The sequence below is a fragment of the Melanostigma gelatinosum genome, assembly GCF_949748355.1.
Source record: "Melanostigma gelatinosum genome assembly, chromosome: 11".
In the NCBI taxonomy this organism is placed as follows: domain Eukaryota; kingdom Metazoa; phylum Chordata; class Actinopteri; order Perciformes; family Zoarcidae; genus Melanostigma; species Melanostigma gelatinosum.
The window spans coordinates 12,705,608-12,718,009 of record NC_136644.1 but is presented as its reverse complement, the minus strand read 5'-3'; the positions used below and the strand labels follow the sequence as shown (position 1 = coordinate 12,718,009).

Genomic DNA, 12,402 nt, shown 5'->3' with positions numbered 1-12,402 from the left:
TACTTACATTGTTTTTAATTGATAACAAACAAAATAAAACAATGGCTCATATTTTCTAACAATATTAGTTCGTCTAAGATACTAAAATATTACTTGATAACACTCACTTCTTGAGTTATTTTGCAGAATATCTACTACATCAAAACGTACTTCCATGAGGTTTCCAATCAGCTGCCCTCTTTCTTGCTCATATTTCTGACATTGAACAATATCGTGTTCTGTAGTTTCCTCTTGCCCACAACAGTCGCATTTGCCTGTTTCATGTTTTCCTACTTTTAGTAGCGTATACTGTTAAGGCCAGTGTGTCCACATCTACCACTTTTTCATCTCTCCTGTTCCTTCCTGCACATCTCTATTTTTCCCACTTTCCTCTGAACTCCCGACAAGCCCTCTCAGGTCAATTTGTGATTTTGGGCGATACAAAATACATTGAATTGAATTGAACTCGGTAAAACCATCGTCCTTTTCTGCCTTCTTCCCATTGATTCTGCCCCCTTTCCTTCAACCTCTGTTATTTAATACTTTTGGCTTCTGACTTATTGAAGCTAACTGTAACATTAGTGCAGCTATTTTTTGCGGCCTCTTTCATTCCCTTTGATCCCAATATGTGCTGGTATCCATAGGAATACGACTGATAACCCCATCATTTGAATTTTGTACAATGTTTGTTGTATTTACTGTGGCCCTGTAGATTAGTCCAATAACTCAATGATAACTGCGTTCCACTTAATTCTAGCAGCATTTCACAAATTTCCACCTGTAATGCAGCAGCTGGGGTGGTTTTAATGGCACCGGCGCAATCCCAATCTCCACTCTTATGGACTCACAGAGTGAGGAAAAGAGCCTGGAAGACTTTCGAATTAGGGAGTACAAAGTATAAAATAAATACCCACAATTATAGTATAACTTTGACAACGACAATAAATATAATGTACAATTATTATACATTATATTTATTGTCGTTGTCAAAGTAACGTGATATGTTGCAGCAAAGTGCTGTTACATTTCTATTTACACCATTTCAAGCCCTCACAGTCTCTCACACTCAACCATTTACCAGGTGACTTCAGTAAGTCCTTAAGGGGTTTAGGGTTTGAGGATGCCAATGTCCTCTCTAAACCCTCACGGATTTTGCGGGAGCGTGCCTCAAAGTCTGTGAGTCTGTACGGGTGGAGATTGGGATTGGGCCAACAAGAACCGAGGTTTTGGGCGGGTAACTGCTTTAATGGAAGCGCAGAGAAGTGTGTAAGACTGCAACTCTGCTTCCTGGACTCAACTTAGTTGTTAAGGATTAAGTCGCCCATCAGGACACTCATTCATTGCTATTCACACACCGATGGCACAGCCTTTGGGAACAATTATGGGTGAAATGTCTTGCCCAAGGACCAGTGGTGGCTGGTGGAAAAGTTTCTAGGTAGGGCTATCCTATCAATTTCAACAAACATCCCAATATGATTTAATGCAAACAAATTAAAGTATCAAACACGCATTACTACTTTGCAGTTAAATATTTAACATTTATTCCAACATGAAAAAAAGCAGTAAATAACACTTATATAATATAATATAACATGTTTATTTATTGAGATGCCCCTATGGACCTTGTAGGTAAAGATCAGGAGAAGTAAACATGAAGTGTAATTATGAATACTGATGTTAAATTAAGCTATGATGAGTTTTCACTGTTAATTTACCATCTCAATTAAATGTTGATGCCTCCATGACCAAGTTAAGCAGATGAGACTGAGGACAACTATGTAGAAGAAAAGATGTTCACTTTGCCTAATATGTAGCTTGACAGAGTTCTCATGTGTGTCCTGGTGTTCTCATGTTTCCTTCCCTCCTCATCCCTCACTCCCATAACTGTCGGTGCTGGATCTGTCCCCGTTGTTTTAAAAAGCTAAATAAATTATTAGCATGACGTCATCCAGCTAGCCAAACCTGTCTGGTGTACAGTAGAGAAGCTTTGCATGTACTGCTTCCCTTTCCCGCTAGTCTGCTGTCTCATTGTGAGGTCAGGCTGATCTGATATCAACGCTTTGGTCTGCAGAATCTCCGCCAAAGTTCTCCTCTCAAACGGGTCTTGGTGGAGTACTGCTCGCGCTGGCGCGGGTGCTCGCCTGTAGAGACATCTCCTGACGAGAACGCGCAGCTAGGGGGGCCAAATCGTTCTGGCCCCACGCTGAATCTATTTGAGGGCGCTGATTGGCTAAATTGTATGTCACTCATTTATATCTTGAATCAGCAATTGGCTAAACTGCTTCATAGACCCGCCTCTTTTGGGCCAAAACGATTTGGCCCTCCTAGCGGCGCGTTCTCAGACGTGTCGAGCACACAGGCGGAGAGCACGAGCAGACGAGCACACAGGCGGAGAGGACGAGCAGGAAAACATTTGTTTTGCGCAGATATCATATTTTACACACATTACTGGGTACATTCCATAGTTCAAAAACACAAATATTGACAATTTGTATAATTTATGATTATTATAATTTTTTTTGTGTGGCTCATTGTGGGGCCCCATGGCCCTCTATTTCAGAAATATCTTATTCTGAAAACCGGATGTTCGTCTGAAGAAACCGGATGTTGTCTCACATTAATCTTTCCGCTAACTTTCTTAGCTCATTCTTGAGGCTCATACGTGCTGTCATTCGTTGCGATCCTAAAGGTGTCTTCACACCAAACGCCATGCAAATACTAATCAATACTAATCAGCTGCAGTTTGTCTCCACTTCTCTGTGGCTTTTGTTAGCTTGTCTTGCTTTTATTTATCTAACTATACTTCTCCCAGACGCTGCATCAACGTAGTCTGCTGAAGACTTCCTCCACTGCTGCCAGTGAGCAACGGACTGTCAAAATTCAAATTCAAATTTAAAAAATGCGTTAACGCCGATAAAATAATTGTCGGCGTTAATTAATGAATGCGTTAATGCTAAATTTACCCGTTAACTTGCCCAGCACTAAAATAAATCCAAAGTGGTCTGCAAACTACAAGTTGCCTACAGATCGGATCAAACAGGATGTAACCAATTATTTAACTTCCTGTATATTCTTTGAAGGCAGCTGAAAACTGTCCGACTGGTCCGCAGTTTTTTTCAATCCTCCAGCCCCTGCTGCTGCTGTCTGCTCTCGTCCACCTTCCAAGCTAGTCGCAGCTCATCTCAAACGAGCCTAATGTTTGCATTCATATTTAATATGTAAAGGACCAAACAAAGCAGATTTGTAATAATACACAGCAAAGAAAGAATACTACGTGGAACACAAGGCCTACCTATCATTTTTTATTTTGACATATTATGCACCCCCCCCCCCCCCCCCAGGCCCTGCCTGAATTGTTGATAAACGATTACAAATTACATTACAGCTCATTGATGGAAAACTGTGATATATTCAGCTTTTGTTATTTTCACATTGTTGCTGCCTATGAAGAAAAAAACAAACACATCAAAGTTAATTTGTATAATTTTTTGTACTCGCATAATCATACATTGCACTTAATTAATAGCAGATATTGATTTGTTGGTTTCTAGTATGCAATCAATAAATTGTGTATATTCAGTCAAAAAGCTAAATTACAGTAGTTTTAATTATTCATTTGACTTCTCCCTTATTGAGAAACGGGTAAGTTGTATTTCATTATTTCAAGCCAGTTTGCTGGTTAAAAAAAGCAAATGATCAGTTTCGTGTTTTGACTTGTCCTAACAAGGGTAGTTTGACCAGTCTCCTTGTAATGTAGCTTGTTCAATGAAACGAAATAGAAACAGTCCTTCGTTGTTTCTGCTGCTGCCAGTCTCATCTAGAAATAACCGGTCAAACGTACACAAACCCCCGACAACCCATAAACAGATGAAAGATAATTTGACTCGAAGCAGACAAAGGAATTTTCGCGCCGTATGTTTAAAAGCCCAGTTAAACCAATCAGCGTACAAACAACGCATACAAACGTGATCGCACTTAATGCAACCAATCACAGTGGTGTTTCTTTCCCATGCCCTACATTCAAATGTAATGTTTAAATCCGGCCAATCATCTGACGGCTGGGAGGAGTTGTGGAAGTACTTTGAGTCAAGTTTGTTCGCCCTCGCAGACAGTGACAAAACAGTCGAGCTTCTTGTCTTCGTTCAGTCGTTTACAACTTGTCTAGCTGAGAACAGGTAAGACCATCGCCGTTGGTGCGATTTTGTCGAAATAATGTTGTTATTGAAAGTCTCCGGCGGTCTCCGAGCAGTTGTGTGCATTTTTACCAACTAAAGCCTATTAGCGAATTACGTTGTTTGTATGTTAGCCTGGCGTTCGTTAAAGTAAAATCATGTTTCCTGAATGTATCCAATTGAAGCAGTTGTATTCTGCTTAATCTATGTTACAGTGTATGGCCTCTGTCGATACTGTGAAAGGCAGCTAAATGGTAGTCTATTGCTGCGTTCGCAACATACAGTTCAAACGCCATTTGGTTTGGTAGCTTAGCCTGCTACACGATGGTAGCCCCGCATGTAAATTAACGTTCGACTGAACCATTTAGTCGAGACCCACTCGCGTGGTTTAAAGGCGGAGGAGCAGTTGTTTTGTCAAAATCATAGCTGTTAGGTAACTTCGGAAAATAGTTTTTCGTAAGCTTTTGGCGCAGTAAAGTTTAGGCGGGAAGATACAAAATGGAGTCGTCTTTTTGTCCCATAGAAGCAGAAATCCGATTAGAACCCGTAAACACCCGTGGGCTTCAGCTAACACGTCACTTTCATCAATCCATTTGCTTAATATATTAACGGTATACGTTTACAAGTGTATAAGTGTAGTTATTGGGCTGATAAGTTACAAAGTGATGTCACGTTAGCTCTAACGTTATAACCGTAACTCAACATTATACAACCTCACGCATTTGCTATGAAGTGGGTTCGTAGTGTCATGTGACGTTATTTTTTTTGCATGTGCTCTAGATCAATCGCAGCCATGACAAAGGACCCAAATAAGCCAAGAGGGAAGACTTCATCATATGCTTTCTTTGTTGCGACCTGCCGCGAAGAACACAAAAAGAAACACCCAGGGACCAGTGTAGGCTTTGCAGAGTTTTCCAAGAAGTGCTCTGAGAGATGGAAGGTAAGCTGGCATCAATTTCTTATATAGCATTTTACAAACTATATTTTGCATGAAATGGGTGTGGCTTTACCTACATTATACAATGAATTGAATGATGAAATACCAAAATGTGACAAACTATCAATAATATAAAGTAAGACTTTTTGTCTAAACTACAGAATTATGTGTTTACTTTGACAGCCAGATGTGGAATTTATTTTAGTGTAACTTTGCTGTCTCCTCTCCCTATTTTGCCTGTCCCTGCATAGCCCTTTGCCCTCGCAAAAGATTGTTTATATGAAAATAGGAAGCTAACTTAATATAAGGATGTTAAGTTATACATATTAATAACAATGTAATGTCCATTGACAGTCTTGTGCAGAAAGACTCATCAAGTCAGAATTTTGAGGTGTTGCTGAACTTTTTATAGACTGTGTCAGCCAAGGAGAAGGTGAAGTTCGAGGATATGGCTAAAAACGACAAGGTCCGGTATGAAAGGGAGATGAAAACTTACATCCCTCCTAAAGGTGCCCCCAGCAAAGGAAAGAAGAAGAAGGACCCTAACGCACCTAAAAGACCACCGTAAGTAAACTTGCGCCACACTGCCCCATATATGACTTAAAAACATTTATGACTAAAGAAGAGTTGTATAATTACCATATTTAGCTTCTACCTACTGTCATGTGCAGGAATGCCGTTTGGTGCGCTCTGACATTAATTTATTTTGCTTTCTCTCCAGTTCTGCTTTCTTCGTTTTCTGCTCTGATCACCGTCCCAGAATCAAGGAGGAGAACCCTGGTATTACCATTGGTGACACTGCCAAGAAGCTTGGAGAGTTGTGGTCTAGACAGACTTCCAAAGACAAGATTCCTTTTGAGGCCAGGGCTGGCAAACTGAAGGAAAAATATGAGAAGGTATCTACACATTGCCTGTTTTTGCTTGGTGCTAACTGTCAAGCAACTAGATATGTCTGACAATTTATATTTTTGTCAATGAAACTCGTCAAAAGCATCAACGGACAAGGGTTTACATAAATGCCTTTTCTTTTAAGGATGTTGCGGCATACAAAGCCAGAAGTGGACTGGGGAAGAGTGATGCTGGCAAAAAGAGTGGCCCAGGCAGGCCCGCTGCCAAGAAAGCAGAACCAGTTGATGACGATGATGACGAGGAAGAGGACGACGAGGAAGATGACGATGATGATGACGACTAAGTGATCTATATGTTAAAGGATGTGAATTTTGCAATGCGTTGTTCAGATCAAATTTTGTGTGGTTGATTTCAAATGGTATAGCCTGCTGTCCCTGTTGGTCTGCCTCTGTAGGATACCAGACCTGTATTCCTTTTCACAGTCAGGGATTTAGTTTTTATTTTGTAACTTAGTCCCCTAATTTTTTTTTTTACGTTTTTCTGCTGACCTCGTTTGTTAAATCTAAGACCGCTCATTGCTATCGTAACGGGCAGCTAGATATGCATTTCCTGTGAAAATACAATGTACTGAAACTCGTGTACATGTGGTAGACAGCAGCAAATCGGTCAAGTTTTTAAAAAAGTATTGTTTTCTGGAAGCACTGCTCATGTTTTCTGTTTAGTGGTGCGGTTTCTTCACTGTCATTTTACTACAAAGTTATCTGTAGTTTGATTAAAAATGTCTGAAGCCATTTTTAATGTGGAACTTTGAAAACTTTCACGTAGAACTTTTTTTTTTGTAATAAAATTTTGTATATTATAACTGGCCATACAATTTATTCAGTTTGTATTTTAATATCTTAAGACTACTAAGTGAAAAGGCATTTCTTAGTTTCTGTACCCACTTAAGTTCTGCTTATCTTATTTAGTGGTACTTTCATTAGTTGGACACGACCGCCCATTGGTCAGATACACCAGAATTGTATAACTATTTTTAGATTTTGGGTTACAAATAGACTCTCTAAGCATAACTTATATTATATGACCAGCGAACTATATATTTTAAAAATAATATAATATCCTAATTTATGGATTTTGACTCACCAGAACGAATTATTTATTTTTTTAAATTAGACGGATGTTGCGCACAAATATGTCTTGCGCTAATGGTGCAGCTCAATGTATGAATAGCGGTGGCCAAGTAACAAAGACCATTGTAATTAATATTCCTAACTTTCTCAGTGAAATGGTGATCCCACAGTAAAGTAATTGTTTGCATGGGGGTCTTAAGGGCTGTAGATATAGATGGAATCCACCCAGGACTGATGCACTTTTTGTGTTGGGGGCAAATACGCAAAAAAATGATTTCACTTTGAAGCTGTGTCTAAAATCCTGATGACTACTTCAGTGTGCTTAGGTGCCCATTGTCCCATAGTGTCCCTATGCTTATAGTTTAGGGAGGGGTAAAGCTAAATTCTTGGCCATGTAGAGCCCAGCATTGTTTTTTTTTATTTTATTTTTATACTTGGCAGTTGTAAAATAGTGTTCTGGCTTAGTTAATGTTAAAGGATAAATATTCTTAAAACAAACATTATAAACCTCTTTCCTTATTCAGCAATACACGAATATATAGTAAATATTCAAATTTGTGCAACTTGTGTATACAGCCAGGCTGACCATTTGTCAGGCATTAGAAAACTAATTATATTCAATATTCCATCCTAAAATATTTGTAACTTCCCTAGTTTCCAACATGTTCTGAGATATGGCTATCCAGCATACCACATAATATAAGGGAATCATTTTTAGAAAACATTTACTCATGGGACGATACCGACCACCAACTCCACACTTCATATATCTGTTTATGCCTACTCTATTCTGTATTGTATATTAAGCTTGTCTAGTCAAAGTATAATCTTGGAGAACACAGTACAAGTTTAAACATTTTATATATACCAGAATACTTTTGTGTTATATCAAGACAGCTTGGTTATGTGTCAGCAGAACCTTCAATGGTTATTAGATGATTTTGATGGGGAATTCAATAGTGTGGATTAGATGCAGTGCAGTGATAAGTTTGTGTGGCCTGCGTTGTGGGATAGGGGATAGTTATTTGATGACAGCTACTCTTATTGGTCTTTTTTCGGCTTATGACATACAAAACCAGTATTTGTTCAATATGTGTTCCTGTTATCTTGGAAACCGGTGGATTTAACTGAGTACTTTAACTGAGTATTTACTCAAGCACATAAATAAATACAACTTTGAGGTACTTTACCTGAGTTACTCCATTTCCTGCTATATTTCCACTAAACTCAATTTCAGAGGAGCAAATGTGAATGAATATTTAAATAAAAATCTGGTTCTGACTTTAAAAAATGTATTACAGACAAAATAATAAATTACAGAGAGACATTTCTAAGAAACCGCTGAACACTTTATAAAGTCGTACAAATCAGCTCCACCTCCAGCTCTACAATCAAAAATGCTGCTCACACATGAATGCTGCGTGATAATGATCCTATAATATATGTAACACTAGTCATTCAGAAAACATGGATGGAAACAATGCAGGATTTTAAAAACTTTAAAAAATCGGCTTTGCAAATGTGTAGTGAAGAGGAAATGTATCCTCGGCACGTGCGTTTGGGTGAACACTGAATTCAACTTTTGATCGCTTACAGTGAATATTGTACTCTACTAGTCTACTCGTCTAGTTTACTAAGTAGCATGATCATTTGATTGCAGGACTATTTTGTATTGTTGTATTACAGTAAAACATTAGCCTACGACTGGAAAGGATCAGAATAGGCCACTTCTTCCACCCCTGCTTGAAACTGACCTTAACTGAATTTGAACTGCTATCGAAGAAAGCGATGAGAAATCTGGATAATTTAGATCCAGGCACCATGTATTAACGCAGGGAAATCACACTAATATAATCATACATCATGCTGGACCGAGTCATGAGAGGAGACAGCACTTCTGGATTTGCACAGAAGAAAGTCTTCCTGACACTCCAGACAGCCAATAGCTGATCAAATTGATTATTCCCACGGACCAATCATTGCCGTCGTTACGACCCACCTCACGCGGAGGACAGTGAGCAGGGGACATTTCAGAACCTGGGAGCTGTCCATTGTGCACGAGCCAGCTGAGAACAGACGGTAAGAATAAAAACAGAAAGACAACACATTAGCTGCCCGCTAGCATTGTAATACAAATCAATAGCGATGACACACTAAACAGAGATGTGAAATATTGTTGAATGCACGTTTGTTATCAACAAGCTGCCGCTTTGTAGTATTCAGACCTACCGTATCTGCGACACTTAAGTGCCTCAATAACAGACCGTTTCCACACGGATTAGTTTGTGCTGTTGAAACCTGTTGATCCCGTCTACATATTTTGAAGGATAACGGAAAAACTAAAGCGTCTGTATGGCGAGTGGTGGCAGCAATTTTGGATGAAAATAGCTGACGCTAGTATCTTAAAAAGGGTTAGCATATTGGTTTAACGGTGGTTCAGATGAGCATTTATTTGAGGCGATTGTTGCCTATTGTCATGTCTGAAACGCGGAATCTGTGATAATAATAGTTCCGTGGTCAGTGAATGCCTCTCTGTGAGCCTAAACCAAGTAATTTAGGCGACTGGTTGTGAAAAATAGATCCTAAAACCGGGTCATTTGAGCTAAAAATAACGGTAAATTGGGTCAATGTAGTAGAAACAGCGTTTCCATAGTGACGTAGATAAATATATTGTGGCTCATGATGACTATCCAGCCTAAGGAGCTAGACAGCGCCATTGTCTTATCTAAGTAGCTATATATACAATTTTAAGAGACACCTCAATTATTTTACAATAGCAACGTCTTTTAATGACTGAAACTTTTTACAGTTTCGTTCTGGTTTGCTGGGTGACTGAGCCAATCTACTGTATAGAGAATCCTTTTCAAAGACTGTGAAATGAGACAAACGTTTTTTTTTCTAAACTGCCCAGATTAGAAAACATGTGATTCAACAAAGCCATTCAGATTTGACTCCCCTTCATATGTTAAATGCGGGTTCATTAGAATATACTGGCCATGGTTTTAGAACTACTTTGCAAAAGTGCCCCATGATTTTTTATCAAGCCAATCATAACAGACTGATTTTTTTCGGCAGTATGTATGAACCTGAAAATTAGCATGATAAGTTCCCTTTAACAGCAAGTTTAATGCTGCAGTCCATGGTGATAAAAAGATTGATGAATTCAATTTCAAGAAACAAGTCAAATTTCACTTTTTGTATATTAGAAACACAAAACATTGTCAAAACATATTTTAAATATTTTTCTATTCTTAAACCCTTCACACAATTTATTGCAAAGTTATAGCTTAATGTACACTCTGAGGTGAGCATACAGTAAATATGAGAAACATTTAGAACAATGTAATCAATATAGTTGTTGCTTGGTGCAGCCCTTCAGCCTCAAATCAAGTGGCGATAGTTCTTAAAAATGTCCTGAACAGGAACGACATGAACAACAGAGCACGTGTCATCAAGTTAAAACTCCTGTGTAAGACGTCTCTTGGACACCATCAATTCTTTAGCAAAGAACTAAGAACTAACTCCAAACTCAACAAGAAAAAGGAAAAAGACATAGAAAGAGAATCAAGAAAATCAAGACAGTGGCTTTGGGCTGTAGGAGATTAACATAACATTGGAGGTAGACCGTTTCAAAGACATTAGCTTGCCGACAAATACAAGTCAAATGTAATCATGGGATGTCAAGAAATGTCCAAATGCTGTGTGGTCGTTACTATGTCAACTGCACCATTATTGTTCGGATGATCACACCATCAATTAATGTTAAGGAGAAATTTATATGTAAACCAGCCAATTTGCAACTCACAGGAAGAGGTTACAGGGTAACTGGTCAACATCTTTTTGAAGATTACCGTTGAGAGGAAATCCTTACTCCCTTGTTTGGGTGAACATCCTAGGTATGACAAATATACCAAGTATGCCATGTATGCCACAGTTCTATCTAAAGGTTTATCTTTTGGGATTGATTTGGTTAAAAAAGATGGCTCATACGGAATTACTAATACAGAAACTACATTTTTACAGGAACCTTTTTACAACTCTTGGTTTGAAGATGTTTAGTTCCTATAATGAGTACAGTCCCACCATTCAGACATACTGTACTCGTTGAGTCAGTAGTCAGTAACTAAAATTAAAAATAAGCAGCCGTTTTAGCCAATCACAACAGAGATTAATTAAATCCTCTGTCTCTTTAATCATCTTATCCTCCTTAACCTGTGGATCTACGTAGTATGTTGTGAGTGTTACTCTGGTACTAACAGAACTGTACACTTGTCACGGGAGTTCACAGGTAGGACCCAAACTCAAGACCACAGTAGACAGAAGTTAATATTAACAGGTTTTATTTAGACTGTGTGAAGGTGTGGAGCCCGTGGTCCGACACCAGAGTGGCAGATCGACGGTGTGAGGCCCGTGGCTCGACACCGGAGGGCTGGTGGGTTGACGGCGTGAAGTCCCGTGGCTCGATACCAGAGAGTAGACAGATCGACGGTGTGAGTCCCGTGGCTCGACACCGGAGGGCTGGCAGCTTGACGGCGAGTGTAGTCCGTCTAACACAAGGCGGGCAGAGCGGCGGAGTGTAATCCGTAGATCACAAGGAGGGCAGAGCGGCGGAGTGTAATCCACAAACACAAGGCGGGCAGAGGATGCCACGGGGTTTCAGCGGGTGAAAGACGGTACGACCTGACGACCCCAGACTGCAGGACCAGAGTTTATATAGAGACAGGAGACTCATTAGTGGGCCCTGAGTCTGGTGTGTCAGGCTGCAGGAGGTGATCGGCTGGAGTGTCCTCAGCTGTGCACAATCAAGGGTGCGGCCATGGGAGGTGTCTGGAGGCAGAGGACAAACAGAGCACATGGCACACAATAACAAACAGGGGAATGACAGGACACATGAGGAGAGGAGATCAGGGGAAACACCCAACGGGTCAGACAGGGATCCTGGATCCTGACAACACTGGAATTCAATCCATAATTCACAACAAATAACAGTTAGAGAGGTGTTGATTCAGTTGTGTGGTTGGTGTTGCAACACAACACCTAATAATACAATGCAATATAAAAGCACAGGTGATTGTCTTTCAGCTGACAACTGATCTTTAGACCCCGTTTAACATACATACATATTAGCTGTGATGTGTCCAGAGATACTGAGAATCAGTTATTGGTAAAGTTATTTGCAAAAAATGCTTGTTTGTCTACAAAGATTGAACAGAATATAGAAATACACAGAACATATAACTCAAAGCTATGCAAAAGCTGAATCTTTGAATTTGTAAAAAATACTTAAATATAACACAATTAGTATCTGCATGTGTTTGTGTGTCTCTAGGAGATA

The 12,402-nt window shown here is 39.5% G+C and overlaps 1 protein-coding gene across 1 annotated transcript; it reads left to right on the top strand.

Moving 5' to 3' along the window:
• Positions 1-4,048: 4,048 nt before the first annotated feature.
• hmgb2a (high mobility group box 2a) lies at positions 4,049-6,799 on the top strand. Its single transcript, XM_079279231.1, has 5 exons — positions 4,049-4,154; positions 4,932-5,091; positions 5,501-5,652; positions 5,810-5,984; positions 6,122-6,799. The coding sequence occupies exons 2-5, from the start codon at positions 4,945-4,947 to the stop codon at positions 6,278-6,280; spliced, it is 633 nt and encodes a 210-aa protein (XP_079135357.1). The 5' UTR covers positions 4,049-4,154; positions 4,932-4,944; the 3' UTR covers positions 6,281-6,799.
• The last annotated feature ends 5,603 nt before the right edge of the window (positions 6,800-12,402 follow it).